General features: G+C 39.5%; 1 protein-coding gene across 10 annotated transcripts in view; it reads left to right on the top strand.

The window, feature by feature from the left end:
* TSNARE1 (t-SNARE domain containing 1) overlaps positions 1-17,565 on the top strand; it is a 469,319-nt gene that overhangs the window by 357,581 nt on the left and 94,173 nt on the right. For 2 of the 10 annotated variants that reach the window (XM_085221760.1, XM_085221763.1), the window contains 2 exons: positions 1,718-1,772; positions 5,386-6,496. The exons of 7 other annotated variants lie outside the window; for them this stretch is intronic. In XM_085221760.1, the coding sequence (XP_085077886.1) occupies positions 1,718-1,772; positions 5,386-5,464 (134 nt within the window). In that variant the 3' untranslated portion in view covers positions 5,465-6,496. Of the gene's footprint in view, positions 1-1,717; positions 6,497-17,565 lie in introns of those variants that run through there. One more of the 10 variants, XM_085221762.1, reaches the window with a different exon arrangement.

Raw genomic sequence — 17,565 nt, 5'->3', positions numbered from 1 at the left:
CTTCCCTCACCTGGTGGCAGTTCTGGCCTTGATGAACTGCAGGGTAAACTTGACCCTTTTGGCTGCAAGGGCACACTGCTGATTCAATTTCAGCTGGCATCCACCAGAACCCTCCAATCCCTTTCCATGGGACTGCTCTCCATTCTCTCATCCATCAGGGTGATAGACAGGGTTACCCCACCCCAGATAGGAATCTGGCATTTGCTCAGTTGGTCACTGCCTAGCTGTCAATTCACTTTGACCAAACTTTGCCAAATTTCTCTCAGGAGGGATGCTTTTGGGGGATGGCTGTGGGAGAGTAAAACGCCAGTAACTGTTGTTGCCAAGTCCATCAAGCAGGGGTTGTATGAACAGGAACATTATTGCTTGGCGTTGTACAGGACACAAAATGGCTCACCTTCAAACTGCTATTGTAATTTTCATCAAAGCTGTGCTTCTGACTCAACACATTGTACTTAACACAATTTATGACAATATTTCTCCCTCAATAGCTTTTTGTAGAGTGTGCGCAACCTATTCTGCAGACTGCTGGTTTTCTTACTTAGCATCTATTTTATGGTCTGCATTTTAAATTCCTTTAAGTGCAGGCAGTTGAAGAACAGGTTTCTGGGAGAGAGAGAGAGAGGTATCACAAGTCAATCCCAATTCCCTCTTGCAGTGTCTATACTCTCTTTATAGGCTAGCATCTTCTCCCCCAGAGACTGTGGCATTTCAGGGATACACAGAACAATCCCAATCTATGTAAATCATTTAAAATTATAATGTTCTGTGAGATACTTCCATATATAAGATGGAGTATTGATATTGATGGGGTAGTAATAGTAACTGTTTAGCTGAGATCACAGACCTCTCATACTAGGCATTACCCAATGCCATAGCAGAATTTGTTCCCACTTCAGAAAGCTTTCATCATAAATAGCTGTATTATATAAAGGATGAAGGAATAAAGAAAGGAAGCCACAGAAGATCTTTCCATACTGTCAGATATCTCTTACATATTTGTCCCTGTATCCGTATGTCCTCACATTGCATAAATATTAATTATCTGCCACATTCTTTTTTAAATTCTTGTTTTCTTCTTGGGTAGTTTTTGTGGGTTTTTTGTTTGTATGTTTGTTTGTTTGTTTTTTGATTGCTGTTGTTTTTGTTGTTGTTGTTCGTTTTGAATGAACCAACTAGTCCACTCCTAAGTGATACCTGGATGTTCTGGGACATGATTCACTTCTGTCTTGATGGAAGCACACTATTCCAGGAGATGGAAGCTCCTCCAAAGCTCCCCTAGACTTACTCTGTCACACTCTTAAGTTCAACCCATAATCATATGATCATGACAGAAAGCATCCTCTCTGGTGGAGAGTGGCAGTGTGCTTCTGGCTGCTTTGATGTGAAAATCAATCAGTCAATCAGTCAAAGAAAAAATACCTGCACTAAACTTCATAATTATATCTTAGAGCTACAGATGTACCTCTGTAAGAGCAGAGACACATTCTATGACACTGCCGGTTCTTTCCAGAGATTCTCATTCAGGATGGAATATACAGAGCTAATCACTAGCAGTTAGTCAAAATCACAAAGCAGACATTTTTTGGCAGTGTAAATATAACCATATTACAGCTCTGTGGCTGAACAGATTATTAAACGGGCTAGAAATGGTATAACACTCTCAGTTAAAATCTAAAGAAGTTTTCACCTACTTTTGTGGTTATCTTTTTTCCAGCTCCAGGTTTCTTGCCTCTGAGTCCATTTTGGGGAAAGGAGAATGAAGAGAAGGTGTAAGTCGGATGTCTTTCCAAGGAGTGAAGACAATATGAAAAGCCTGAACTGGTGTTAATGAGCAGTATTAGCATTGGAGGAAATAGCCAGCCATTATATTAGCTGTTTGACACTACAAAATATGCAGCAAAAGTCAAATGTGTCAAAGCATGTCTTTTAGATGTTTCAAAGACTCTAACTTGTACTTAATTAATTACTTCCAGGACTGAGAAATTATTATGGCCATATCACAAGTTCAAGATAGTAAATCAATAGATAACTTGTGCAGGTAGACTCCAGAGGTCACGTGAAAGAAATAAGCCAGAACTCAGAGGCTAGAGGATCAGCCAAGTGCTCAGTATAGCCCATGCAGTCAAAGCATGAGGCTTAGCATAGGTGACTGGAGCAGGAGGAAGATGAAAACACCAAATTACAAAGATTTAGTTATACTTTTCCACATCAAATATAAGCCCCCCGCCCCAAGGCTTAATACATAGTGTATTAAGGGTGAGTCCTTTGCAACATAATGTAGGCAACATGCTTTAGTGGGGAGGTTGGTCTTGATGATCTCCAGAAGTCCTTTCCAAACCCACAATTCTGTGACATTTACTCATGATCAAATCATCTTTGCAAAGCCTAGGATTCACTTCAATCCCCCAGATCTTTTAGGAAGCATAAATAATGCACTGACTTTCCTTAGCCTTCTGTAACTAGCAGCTTACTATATGTGTTGGCTGAAGATATGAAAGACTTTAGGGAGTATTCTGTGATGTGATGATCTGCACCATGTGAGGTCTTCCCTTAAAGTCTTGAAATACTATGAAAGGCTGCAGCATCCAAAGATAAAACTTAGTTGGATGGCCTGTAAAGATACCACTTTTTCTAATACTTATCAAAGTCTAGTAGGAAGTCTGGGAGGTCCCATGGCCAGAAGTCTGCAGGTTAATAATGTGTCTCATGATGTTATATTATCATTTGTAATAAAACTTTATTTCCCCCATAGATGTATGTGAACAGTGTAACTATGTACATTATGCAGATGCTTCTCCCCCTTAACATTAATTTCATTTCATTAATTTCATTTGGCTTTCCCTACAAGAAGAATTCACACTTGTAAAACAGCTTCCATCTGTCTCATCATCATATTTAAGATGCAGATGCAGACAGACAAGTCACTGTCAAATCTTCACAAAACAGTAGCATAAACTGCAGTTTAGGCAGTCTATGGCACAAGGATGCTCATCTCTCCTTTTCTGCTTTTTCCTTCTCCTTACAAGGCCATGCTGTACTGTTTGAGCTCTCCTATCAGCTTCTGCTCCCCCGTCTTTCCCCTTCCCCTCTTGCTTGCCTGACTATCCCAACCATAATTCTCTTGTGCTCTTGTTCACTTTTCCCCTGTTTTGCTGGCAAGTTCTCCAGGCTTCTGATCATTTTCCTTGCCTGGCCTTCTTCCTCCTCCCCTTCTACCTACTTTATTTTAGTTTATCGCACTTCATTTCCTTTTGTTTAATTTTTAAGGCAACACAGCCCAACTCAAACACAGTATTCAAGGAGCGAGCATATCGTTAAATGATACAATGACATTGTGCTACTTTCACCTTTATTCTCATGAATTCAGTACAATTTGACTTTTTTTGCTTTTGTTGCTGCTGCTGGTTCTGGAAGATATTTTCATGGAGTTGTCTACATTGGCACTCTGAACTTAATTTTAATCTATCAAAGAGACTACTGTAGGCAGCTTGGAGATGTAGTTCAGTGCTATTCATTCTTCCATGATAACACTGGGGAAAGCTCTGTGAATATCCTAGGTGGAATATTATTCTGGGAAATGGGGCTGATTTTATGGTTTTTTTTGTTTGTTTGTTTGTTTTGGTTGCTTTTGGTTGGCTGGTTGGTTGGTTGGTTTTGTTTTATACCTGTTAGGGAGTCAGATATCAAGGGAAGAAGGATTCCTCATTTCTACTGCATTAGTCTGGCTCTGAGCTCAGCTTCCATGTTCTGACACCGATGGATATTACTTAAGTTGCTTTGCCTCACTGGGCTTCTATTATTCGTCAACAAATCAACTTTTCCTGAATTCAAAGAGAAGCCTTAAGGCAGTGCGGTGCAATTCTGCATTTGATGAAAATATGAAAGCTTGCCTTGGCTCAGTTTCTCCAGCAATTTCTGTACCGTGCTGCTAATAGCCCATTTATTCTACATCTGTAAAGGTAAATTTTATTCTCAGAGCATCATAACATGATTCATGCTGCCTGCTGAGAGTAGGCTGTGGTTTGTACAACCCTATACTCTCTGTCCAAGTGATAGCTGGGAGAGCCTAGATTAACCTGAGATATGTGTCAAACTCTGTGCTGATAATAAGATGCTCCCAGAACAATTCTTGAGTCTATCCCTGGCATACTTCATTTTACTATTTTCAGCTTGTCCTATAGTGCTTTTGGGCAGTGAGAAAGATTCCATTTGCAAGGGCACCTTGATATGGCCATGCCCAACCAGGCCTAAATTAATCTTAATGAATTCCTAGTAACCATCAATGGGTATGTGTTATTATTTGGGAGAATAAGCAGGTGTGTGTCAAGTTCTGCATGGTGAGACAGAAGGCAACATGGTCTTAGGCCTGTTCAAAGGAAATTGAGGTTTCCAGGAAATTACAATGTTGTGGTCCAGTGGAAGCAGCAGTGAAAATCCGGACATCCTGTGGCTGGAAGAGCTAAAATTTCTTCATGCAAAAAGCAAATATACATCTTCAAGGCCCCTTCCAATCCAGCCAATTCTGTGATAAGCTTTGGCCTTTTTTTCTTTTAAGGAACTCAGAGCCTGCAATGCTGTATTCCCATTGACGTTTTCAACATGTAAAGGCAAATGTCTGCCAACTGCACATCTGTCAGAGAGATCCAGTCCCATCACAGGAGCTTTGGCTTATGTTCGCTCCTTGAAAGTGACAAAGGGAGACACAGTAGCACCATGTAAATGTGGACATTTGAAATTCTTAAATTCATTTCCCTTTTCAAACTTACTCTATACCCTCTGTCTCACTGTGTGTTAAGCCTGTCCCCACAGCAAGCAGCTTTCAAGTGTGAGCATCCGTTTTACCCTGGCTAATATGTGCAATGAAAACCTTATCACAGCCAATTATTTATGTCTTCACTGAGCTTTCCTGGCTACTTCAAGCAATTTGAGTGCAAAGCTTGTATAAAATGCTTCCCTTCACTGCTTCTATTCCTTACCTGTTAGGCTATTTTATTATATCATCTTCATGATGAGAATCAGTAGTGATATAGAAACATGGGAGATTTGTGCATCCTGCAGGCCCTCAAGACAGTCAGAGCAGTAAGATTCTTGTTTTCCTCTATTTGTGGATTTAAGTACACTGGTTTTATCAGAATATCCATCAGCAGTGCTCTTATGGGTCCACCAGTGGAGCAAAGGTTTTTAGTAGAAGTCCTTTCTAAATCAGTAAAATAAGAAAAGATAGCTATCCATACCTACAAATTCATAAATAGAGAAACCCAAAAAAATCCCAGTGAGCAGTATGAAGATCTTATTTTGAGGAACAGACTTGCATACACATATAAATCGTGGACATTGCTGACCATGTTTTGAGTCTTGCATGCTTTCTTTGTCTACGGGCAGGATGCAGGAATTGGTCCCTGTGGTTGGGAGAATGACCCAGCATTCTCAACAGGAAGAAAACAAGATTCAGTTGAATTGAAAACTGTTGTTTGTAAGTGGGAAGTATTTACAGAAATGCAACATGAAGGAAAAAAAAAAAAAAAAAAAAAAAAAAGGCAATTTCTTGGGGAAAGTAATGTAGGGAAAAAATAATAGAAAAGAAAAATTTACTGTTTTCTTTTGAAATTGGTTGAAGATGGTATCTGTACCTAGACCTGTGCATCTGCAAATGTTTATTTATCTGTTTGTCTAGCTATCTATTCACATGCAACCTATCTCCTCCTCTAAAATTAACTTTTTTTTTCTCTTATACAAGTGGCCTTTAACAATCTCTGTTGAAGGTGAGGAGGTGAGTGGCAGGAATGCCAGGCAATTCTCTGCAGCCGTACCTGGGAATGCAAATTCCTTCCTAGCAGGAAGGTCTGATACGGTTGGTTAAGGATACTGACAGATTATAAGCTCTGCTTCCCTTAACCATGGGAACACCCCTGTGAAACTGCTCATATTTCCTACGTCCTTTTACTCTATTCACCAAAAAGACACTTTTCCAGTCAGTAGTACTTGTGGGGAAGAACATGTGGCTTGTTCATTTACTACTGTGACTTGGAAGTTTTCTCCTGAGTATTTCTCTCTTTGTGCTCCACTATTGCAATTGGAGGAACTGATATCTTTCTCTGCAGGATAAGGCTAGATTTAATTGCAGTGCTTCCATTTGAATAGATGGTCAGATTAAACAGAAGAAGAATGCATTTCAGCAGCAGCCTGAGTTGCACATGATTAGAGGCAATATGAAACATGTATTTACTCCAGAGCTTTCCCTTCCTCAGCAGTCCACTTGAACACTGATTCCCCCATCATATATCCCCGCTCTTATTTTAGAATAGTTTATTTCTCATTTCTCCCTATTTTTCCCTCTCCCTTTGCCCCCATTATGTAAAAGTGAAGGTTATATAATTGTTTTTTTGAGAAGTAATCCTATTTTTAGAGCAGTGTGGGCTATAGGGTGCAAACTAAGCATGTGAAAATACAGCAAATGGAGTGTATAAAGCAGAATAAAAATGATACAACATCATCCAGTTTATCCATTTCTTTCTGAAATAGGTAATTACTGTCTTTAGCTGCCATTGCAAGCTCCCAGTTAATATAGAAAATGAAATCCTAGAAAGAAAGAGGTTGTTAAACCACAGGTTGCTTCACTCTGATTTCTTATCCTAATCTTCATTTACTTCTGAAAAACGTGCAATTTTTCTAACTTCCTAGAGATCTTGTTTTAATAGTCAAATACTTTGGCCCAGACCTTTAATTTTTACAAGATATAAAAGTTGTTTTATACACAACTGCTTACACATTTAAGCCTCTGCATCCCTCAGCTGGTTTTAGTGCCACTCTGACAATGAAAAGGGCTAATTCAAGATCTATTCTTACATTTATAGCATCGTAAAGAATGTTCAGAGTAAAGACTTCATTTGCATACATCATAAAAAATAAACAAAATAATTTGCATAAAAGACTGTGCACATAGCAGTGCTTTGACAAAATGGAGAATCTTGGGAAATATGTTTGTAAGATGAGAAAGCGGAGGGGGAAGAGAAGATGACTTACCAAATGTAGGAAGGCTTTTAATGGGTGGGATGCTCTGTTTCTTTATATTCTTAAATCCTTTCCCACTTTGCAATTTTAAGGCAGACAAGAGCTATAAAGATCCCTGGGAGTCCCTTGAGAGGCGTTGTGTGGCAACTGCAGGGATTCTCTGCATCGAAAGTGGTGATCAGTGCCATCAGGTCCAGGGTTGCACAGGTCTGGCCAAAACCTGAGAGAAATCCCAGCAATCAGTCATACATATTTATTATGCATCTTTTATTCTCTGTGTCTACATGCCAGATTTCTCTCTGGTGTGATTCAGTGTTGCTGAAGTCAGTAGCTTGCAGTGGAGGTACACAGATTTATTGTGCAAGGGGAGAATCTAGATTGGTAGCAAAGCCATATGGCATGATGCAGGGCCCATTTAGGATTTGCTGCATTTTTACACATGTAACATGAGAAAATAACCCTGACAGCATCATAGCCATGTTTGCAGCGCTTTGTACTGCCATATCTGCCTTTATTTGGGAAAACAATTTCACTTCACATTTTAATTACTTCTGCTTCATAGAATCATGGAGCCATCATAGGATCGTAGAATAGCTTGGGTTGGAATGGACCTTCTAGTTCATGTGTGATGAAGGATGTTCTACTTGACTGATTATCTCCTGATTGAGGTCCATGGCTAAACTCCATGAGTTTCAGCTCCTCAAGTTGTCATGACTTCAGCTGAATCAGAGAATCAGAGAACATCTTAGGTTGGAAGGGACCTCAAAAATCATCTAGTTCCAACCCTCTGTCATGGACAGGGATGTCACCCACCAGATGAGGCTGCCCAAGGCCCCATCCAACCTGGTTTTGAACATCTCCAGGAATGGGGCATCCATAGCTTCTCTGGGTAGCTTTTGCCAGTGCCTCACTACCCTATGTGTAAAAAAATTCCTCCTAATATCTGAGCTGTATCTCTAAATCTCTCCAGTTTTACTTCAAAGCCATTTCTCCTTGCTCTGTTGCTGTCTCCCAGGTAAAATGTCAGTCTCCCTCCTCTTGATAAGATCCCCTCAAGTACTGGAAGGCTCCAAGGAGGTCTCCCAGGAAACTTCTTCTCCAAGCTGAACTCCCTCAACCTTTCTTCACAGGAGAGGTGCTCCAGCCCTCTAATTACCAAGCTTTTCAACATGGATCTTGTCTTAAACCAAATACAAAGCCAGAAAAGCATGAAGTTAAAAGCTCCATGAACTAGCTTCTTGATGGTTTTAAAAGTGCTTGGCCACTTTCCTGCTATGGGGCTGTGATTGTAACACCCTAAATCTTAACTGTTCCCTGTACCTTCCAGTAGGCTTTAGGTTTCTGTGACTAAACTCTCTCTTTTGTGAAATAAGGGTTGTCAGAAACTAAATTGCAGTCAGAAATTGTGTAGAAGGTGCTTTCTAAATAGTTTGGAACAACAGGTTGTGAAAGCTCAGAGAGCAGCCTAAAGAGTCATGACTTCCAGCTAAAGATTGTAAAGCAAAATTGCTATTTGGATGGAAGGGTCCTGTTTGAGTCCAATACCTGAGTAGCTGGGTTTAGTGCTAGGGTGATTAGCAGATGCTCTGAGGAAAACCATAGAATCACAGAATTACTTGGATTGGAAGGTATTTTAAAGACCACTGAGTCTTCCCTGGCTGCCCAGGGTCCCATCCAATCTGGTGCTGACATAATTCAATCCACACCAGGATTTCACAGTCCTCTGACCCTGCCCTCATGTAGAGGTTAATGGATCCATGAACTGCTTACCTGTGGACTGTTCTGATAAGGTAGCTCACCATGAGTGCAGCTCTAATATCCATCATTGCCCGAAAGATCATTGCTCCTATGGTCTCCGTATGGACTCAAGGGAGGGAAAACTGCTGTCTGCATCATCATTAGCTGCAAATTTTCACCTGTATTTCATAAGTTTAATCTATAGTAAAGCTGTATGTCTTCATATTTTTGTCGCTTTAGAAATCTGTGGGTTACTATGCAGTAAAAATCATACAGCAAGCAATCTGCAAGAGTAAGAGTTTCTGTACTGTTGTCCTTTCCCAAATCTTCATGTAGAGGCTCCTCCTTTCCATCTTTTGTTCTCCAGTTCAAGTGAAGGAAGATGTGCTGTGCTTCTGATGATGGGACTATGAAGTTAACTTCACACACAACAGAGAATTTAAACATAGAACAGAAAACCCGAAGGTTTTCAAAAGATGTTTAGATGTGGCAGTGGGGGACAGGTTTAGTGGATGATCTTAGTGGTCTTTTTCAACCTTAATGATTCTATGATTGAAATAGAGCAAACTTAATTTGCTTTCCAGTATATGCCACTGCCTTTTGTATAGGCCAACAGTTCTGTGTCTGGAAGTTGAAATATTGCATGCTTTTAGGATTGTAGCGAGTTTGGTAACTTCTCAGCTTTGAAATGGAATTCCCTTGTTGTCAGTTGACAGCAGCATGGTACAACAAATGAGATGGTTGGCTCGGGCATGGTGCTGCCAACACCAGTTCGTAATTTATACCATATTGCACAGCAGGGCAGGAGCAGCTAATGCAGTGCTACCTAAGTAAATAGTCATTTATGTTGCTCCGATTAAAACCTTTGGAAGTATTTCCAGCAGAGTATATAGCACTAATGAATCTCATTATTCCGAATTGCCAAGCAGCGCCAAGTGTCCGGGGGGACTTTGTCAGTCAGCCCTTTGCAGCCTCAGATATTAGGGATGTAACAGCATGGACATAACTTGCACCACAAAGAGGAAACTTTCTCTGAGATGAGACCTTGCAAAGTCAGTCTGCTGTGATGCAGCATCCCTTCATCTCTTCTGATGCAGCATCCAGCTTTCCTCTTTCTCCCCAGCTTCACTTTTACCATCTGTTCTCACATTCTTCTATTTTCAGGATTAAGTTTCCTTTGCATTTTTTTTCCCTTCCTTTTTTTTTTCTTTTTTCTTTCTTTCTTTCTTTTTTTTTTTTTTTTCTCCCCTGATTATGCTGAATTATACGAGAGAAACAGGAGGTAAGAATATCCAGAATAATAGAGCAGTAGAGATCATCCTTCACCCGGTTCTCCTGGCTTCTTCGCTTGAGATAAAACAGAAATGATCAAGTCAAATAAGATCGGTTTGTGAAGTTTCTATCACTTTCTTCCAGCTCTTCACCTTATTAATATTGAAGCTCTTGCACTCTATAACCTCGTGTGTTAGCTTTACCCACACATGCTGCTCTGGTGCTGATTCGTTTATTTTAATCAAAGTTTCGCCTCCTGATATTTTTCCTTGTCTAGGCTGAACAGAGAAAATGAAATTCCAACAAAAAACACATACACACAAATCGTTAATATTTGACCTCTGGAACAAACTCATTTATTAAACATTTTTTCATCCCTTTGGGGTATTCAGAGGCATAGTTTCTTTGTGTGTTACTTTGGCAGTAATACTAGAGCGTTTTCCCATGGGCTTCTCTAAGTGATCTCAAGTGTACACTGATAGCCCTTTGCCTTTGGCTTTCATGAGTAGAACACACACTTAGTCACAGGATTCCCTTTGGGTGATGGGATTTTTTTTAGGTGGGGTATTTTTTCATTCTGGATATTTTCTGAGGTCTGTTGGTTTTTTTTTTTTCTTCGCAGTTTACAACAAGACAGTTTGTTTCAGTGTGAAGTATAGTAGCCTTCTGCTGCAGCTCCAGAGTTATAACAGATGGAGAATATTAGACCTTCATATATATATATGTATATATATATTTATACAAATGTGTGTATTTCGTGGTGTAAAAGAAGATGCTAGAAGCTGTTGTTGTGCTTTTTTCACCTCATTCTGAAGAACGTTTCCCTCCCAGTGGCCTCCAAATGACACTGACATACTGATTGTCTCCTCACATCATTCTCGGTGGAGGACGCCCTTACAGAAGGTTTAGAGATTGAAGGGCCTGGATATTAAAGCAATTAAGAATCCAATCAAAACAACATAATAAAAACAGGAACTGAAACTGCAGTTGTGACACTAAGCACTAAATCTTGAATTGTCGCATTTCAACAAGCAGTTTGGTAGAGCTTGACAGAGGAAACCTCCCCCATTCTTGGGTGGAAAAGGGGATACTTCTGATGGGAATATGTCATGCAGTGCTAGTGGGACTCACATGCCCAAATTGATGGGATTCTGGGGAAGTGGGGATTAAAATAAAAAATGTTAGAGTTGGTAGTGACAGTAGTGTCCATAGCTTAAAGGTAGAGCATTAACAGAGAAACAGTCCTTGGCCTACACAGCAACTGAGACTATGGGGCAATCTTGCCCCCAGGGTGTAAGGTTAGGAAGAAAAAACATCTGGAATTGCAGAGGAGTGCTAGCTGTCTTGGGATTGATAGATGTACACCCTCTTCTCTGTTCCTCTTAAATACTGTATACTTTTAATGTATGGTAATTTATTAGATACTATACAGAGTATCTGGAAGAGTGTACATATAGAAGTTAAAAAAAAATGCAAGTAGCCACCTTCATATCTTGCCTTCACGCCCCAAAGCTAACCCAAATGTCCTGCAAGACCAGCACATTGCTCACACTGCCAGTTTTATTTACTGGAGAACTGGGGACTCTGTCTTTGCCATCTCAGATCTGCCCTGCCATGCACATGCCTCATTTTTAAGCAACACAGCAGTGGGATGTCTGTTTTCCATCAAGCAGCAATTAGCAATGATTTCTGAGTGTGCTTGTTTAAGTGCTTGTTGTATCTTACTAGCTTCCTTTACCCCTCCACCTCGTTCCTCAACAGCCAGTTCTTTCTCGAGATCTGTTAATAAGCTGTGATTTACCTATATATAAAGTATATTACTTTCTGATTCCCACTGGGCATATGGAACAGATGTCCTTTTTCAAGGGACTTATCAGCAATTACAAATTATGTAGTGTAAATAAGTTTTCCAAGACCTTCAATTATGCATATGAGCTCAAGGCTAATGAGACGTGGGATCAATTTTAAATCTACCAGCCTATAAATTTAAGGGCAGATAAGCCTACTAAGATGCACAGCTTTAAAGACAGAATGTGAAACCAGTACAACAAGGTGTACCAGATATTTGAGAGGAAGCTCCGTGAGATCTTGCTAGGAGATGTGCATGAAATAGGATCCTGACTAAGCGTCTCTTAGTTTTACCCTAGGCAGTAATCAACTTCTTTAAGTGAAGGAACTGCTATTTTTGAGCCACGGTGAAGTGAGGCACTGGAACAGGTTGCCCAGAGAGGTGATAGATGCCCCATCCCTGGACACATTCAAGATTAGACTGGGTAGGGCTCTGAGCAGTCTGATCTAGCTGTCCCTGTTCATTGCCGGGATTTGGACTAGATGGCCTTTAAGGATCCCTTCCAAATCTTATGATTTTGTGATTCTGTGAAAATATTCTTCAGGAAGCATCCTCTTGTAGGAAAGCCACAGGACAACACGAAAATTAAAGTTCTGCTTCTGCGAGGGAGGTTATATTTAGCTGTACGCTCCCCACGTACTTTTATTTGCAGATGCATCAAGTGCTTTAGAGAAGAGTACATTGGGAAACTGGAAGTCTCCTTAGAGCCCTCCTTGTTAAAACTGTAGAAAAATAAAATGGGTATCTATGATGCCATGCTTATTTTTGTAACTTCACTGCAGGACATCATGCCCATTTCTGCAAGTCAGTATTCACAAAGCCATTTCTTCCTTCTGCTCCCCATAGGAAGATCTCAAATTCCTATGAAATGTCTATACCTGTATATGCACACACGTATGCACATGTACACCAACACATACACAAATATGTATACATAGATAGATGCATAAATCGTAGAGTCATTAAGGTTGAAAAAGACCTGTATGGTCATCTAGTCAACAGTGAACCCACCACCACCATGCTCACTAATTCGTGTACCTCAGTAACACACCTCCACATTTCTTGAACACCTCCAGGCATGGTGACTCCACCACTTTCCTGGGCAGCCTGTTCCAATGCATTACCACTCTTTCTGGGTTGAAATTCTTCCTGATATCCAAGCTGAAATATGCATATCTTTTGCCATGGATACTTTTGCCTTAAAGCTTAGAAATATCTCAAGAACATATCTATGGCTGATTATAAGTGAGAACGGGGGAGAAGAGATTGATGGGCTTACAAATACTTTGTTAACCTTCTCAGTTCTCATCTCCGTGGATTACATATCTACTGGTCTACCCCAAACTTATCTCAGGGGTACTGAAAATAGCTAGCATATTTAATATGCTGATTTTCTGTTGTATATCAGCTGAAGTTACGGAGGAGATGAAATAGGATTAAATACAAACCAGAGAGATAAAGAAGGTATGTCTAGTGCCAGAAGGCAAAAAAGTTTTTGAAGTCTCTGGGAGGTATGACTGTTTCCTTCAGCTCAAAATTTGTATCAGATTATTTAATTCATTTTAAGACTGTATATTAACAGGCTATTTTAATAGTTTAGCTTTAAGCAAATAAGTGAATGAGCAGTCAGTGTTATACTTTTGCTGTCTGTCTCATGATCAGTAATAGATCACCAACTCCACAGCTCAGTATGAAGTGAAGGTACATTTCTCCCCAAAGAGGATCTGCCCAATACTAGATATTTTTTTCATGGTAAGTAGGTAATTAGGTAGATAGATGGACAGATGGATATGCAGGTTACTCTGAATGCCTCCTGTTTATTTCCATGGAAACTACAACAGATAAAAAAAGAACACAATAACACTACATGATAGAGCAAATTCATATCTACAAAGCAGTATTTTTCAACATAGTCACCACCATTAGTTGAGTGTTTTTTTCCAGCAAACAGGAGCCTGCTTGCCACGCTCATAAAAATCATCATCAGCAGAGGTGACTGTTTAACAGCTGATATGACAGCATCATTGGTAGGAAAATGTTGTCTATACAATCCAACTTTCACTGTGGTAACATCTACTCTTTGTCTCCATAAACGTTGAGCAAGCATCAATGAATGTCAGTGGGTGAAATTTTTTTCCAAATGGAGGAATTCACTGACACATTTTCCATGTCAGACACCATTTTGTCAGACTGCCCCTCTGCTGCCGCCTGTTGCACAGATACAAAATGTAAAAGGTGGATGTATGGATGAATAGATAGATAGATTTGGTGCAATTAAATTTCTCATTTCATCTATAATAGATACAAAAGTGAACATAGGCATATTAATTCAGGAAGATATTCTGTGGAAACATCAAAGAATGAAAAACATCCTGGAAAATTCCAAAATGTGGTTTTAAATATCATCATCCAGTGCAAGGTGCCCAAATTGACTTTAGAAGTACACTGTTGTTATTAGTAGTTGTTATAATAAGCCGAATTAAGCAGAAACCATTTCCTAATGGTATTTTATAATTGCTTGTTGGATATTTCTGGGTTTTGGCTTAGAGCCTTTTATTCTTATTGCTAACAGAAAAAGTGTAATAACCACTAGCTGCAGTGTACTGTGGAGGACACCATCCAAGTTAGGAGAATATGTAATGAGCAGTTTTGATTCACATTCTCTTACTCTTTAGAAAATAATTCTAGTCTTTAAAAGGCTCCATGCACCACTTAACTCAGTAATTGGCAAGAGGGGATGGAAATACAACGTTCTGCAAGCAAAGTTGCACTTTTCTGATTACTCTTTGAAGAGAGCAAACACTCCTTGTCACGTATTCATAACTTCTTCCCTGTTTCCAGTAATCACTCGATATCAGGCACTTGGCAGAATCTTGCTCTGCTTTGCCTGGAAGGATGCTGCCTTTGTGGAATATGTTAGAGGTGCAGTTTGTTAGGGCTGTTCCACACCTCATTTTAGGATTTTTATGACAGGAGTCAAACTGCTGAGGAGCAAGGTAATACAAAGGCTTTTCTGGTTCATGGGGAAGAGATTTCCACGTGGGGATGTCCTCAGTTTAAAAGGATCACAAGAAATGCCTATTGTAAGAACAGCTGCAGCCTATCATACGTAGCAGCAAACTTTGGAAAAATCACCTGGAATAGGGCATAACTATATAGGACCTAACTTCATGTGTTTACTGTCTGGGTGTCAGAACTTGGTATCCATTGGTGTCTTGGTTATGTTGTCGTGGAATCTAGAAATGTGAGTTGGAAGGGATCCTTCAAGACCATATAGACCATCCAACTCTCCTGCAATGAACAGGGACACCTACAGCTACATCAGGTTTCTCAGAGCCCCTCCAGCCTCATCTTGAATGTCTCCAAGGATGGGGCATCCACCACCTGTCTGAACAGTCTGTTCTAATGTCTCACTAAATTTACTGTAAAAAACTTTTTCCTTATATCCAATCTATGTATATCCAGATATATCCAATCTTTCATAATCTGTGACATCAAGGAGAGAGGTCATCTAGTCAAGTATGAGCATCTATGTTAGGATGAGAAACTCCATGCCTTTACCTCCATTTGCCAATGAGTATAAAGTATCCTTGGGTCTTTTAGACGAAACAAAGACATGCAATGTAGCTTTAGCTCCCGTCATTTATTATCCTATACATAGGATTTTATGCCAAAATGCCAAGCACTTTACTTGTTAGCTTCTGACTGCCTTCTGCTTTTTCAAAGAGGCTAAAATTTGAAAGAAATCATCTGACCTTAAATGTGTTGTTGTGGTCTGCTAATCTCAGCTCTGTGTTTTTGGTAAAACTCACAGGTACTAAAAGCAAAGCCTCTGCAGAACTGACAGTCTCTCAATTTACTCGACCTTCTGTAGTCATCCAAGAGTTTAAGCTCCAACAAGAGTATTTTTAAGGTACGAAATCTTGCTTTCTAGTTCACTGAACACACAGTGAGCCTTTTATTGACATTATGTGCACTGTATCTTCAGGGAAGACAGTGAGTTTATAAGTGGTTTGTGAAAATCACATCCAAAAGTCAGGTAAGCTAACAAGCAGAGATAAAGCACTCCTGACAGGGCTATGTTCAGAATTAGAAAATATATTTATATGTTTTTCAAAGGGAACAAACGTATCAGGGAATTTAAAATCAGAATTAAATCAGTTCACTGATATTTGCATATTCTTAGTGGAGAGTTCAGTTGTGATGAGATCATTACTTTTTTAAGTGATTAATATAAGATCAGAACAGAGAGATTTCTCATTACAAATACCTTGTTTTATCTTATATCTGATAACTAAAGTGTCAAATAGAATGTTTAAGTTACATTCTTTTTGGAGGAAACAAAATTTCCTACTCTTGTTCAGGAGCCCACTTGGATATTTGAACTCCGTTTTGGACACTGGAAACTCATTTTCAGTTGATAAAAGGTGCCACCTATGTTCTGCACATCTTGGGAAAAGCTCTTTATCACTGCCTGAGTATTTACATTGCCAGCTGAAGCTACAGCTTCTCTGATTCATCATGTTTGTTCTCTAATTATATTGTAATCTCTCTGGGAGATGTGTGATTACAGGACACATTGTGTAGAAAGAAATGGTGAAGTCAGGTTAGAATTAGTTAGCATACAAATCTAAAATCAAACAAAATCTGAGTAGTTTTCCTTTTTTTTTTTCTGGAAGAAGGATAACATTACTAATGGAATTTTAATTCATTTTATTTTAGTCTAATCAGGCCTCAAGAAGTTTGTGGCAAGCTATGATCTTATCTAAGTCAGTTGAAATGCAGACCTGCATAGGCACTGGTCAATATTTTAGCCAGGCAATATCTCCTGTTTGAGGAAGATTACTCCACTGACTGATTGCTTCCCTATTGAGAAGAGAAAGAAAACTCCATGAATTTCCCCAGGTTGTCATAACATCATCTGAATTTCAGGATTTGACTTTTGAAGGTGTGATCAAAATACCTGCTCGTTTGATATCTTGAGACTTGAACTAGAGCTGGGAAGAACACAGTAGTATTATAAACTACAAGCAAGAAACATGGGAAATACTAGCTGAAGCCAGAGCTCTGCCTTTTAAAGGATATATTTTCTGAGCTTTGTTTGGGATTCAGGAACAGTGGGATTTTATTAAGTAACTTTAGCAATCCTTCTGAGGAAGTGGCTGTATCCTACAGTGTGCTCTGTGCAGAGGTACTTGAGCAAATGTGGACAAGAGAAGAAGCACAGCATTTTCTCTGGTGCAAGAGAGCTCACTCACCTTTGTACCTCTGCATCAAACCACTCTTTTCTGAAGAACGATTTCAAGTGATTTAGGAGTATCTAAATGAGTCCAAGTCAGTGGGGTTCAGTCTGTAAGGTCATTGGAGAATCAGAGACAAAAAGAGAAGAATTCACAAAACACCACAACAAAACAACATAAATGTTGGCACCTCTGCAAAAATCTCCTTCTATTTGTGTCCTTCCCTGACTTGTCTATGATCTGTACTGATGCATGTCTTCATAGCCTGTTTTTTTTTCCTACTTGAGCAACACTCTCCCTGAAACAATCAACCTTTTTTTTTCCTTGCTTGGAGGGAAGAATTTAGCATCAGCTGTTATAGTTAAAGGGAAAACGATTTTGCTGAATCCTTACTAAAGATTTTTGTCCTTTTCTCAGACAAAGAACGGAGAAGTTTTTGCTAGAATTTCTTTT

The sequence above is a fragment of the Meleagris gallopavo genome, chromosome 3, assembly GCF_905368555.1.
Source record: "Meleagris gallopavo chromosome 3, MGAL_WU_HG_1.1, whole genome shotgun sequence".
Lineage (NCBI taxonomy): Eukaryota > Metazoa > Chordata > Aves > Galliformes > Phasianidae > Meleagris > Meleagris gallopavo.
The sequence above is the reverse complement of the archived record's forward strand: the minus strand, read 5'-3'. Positions and strand labels throughout refer to the sequence as shown.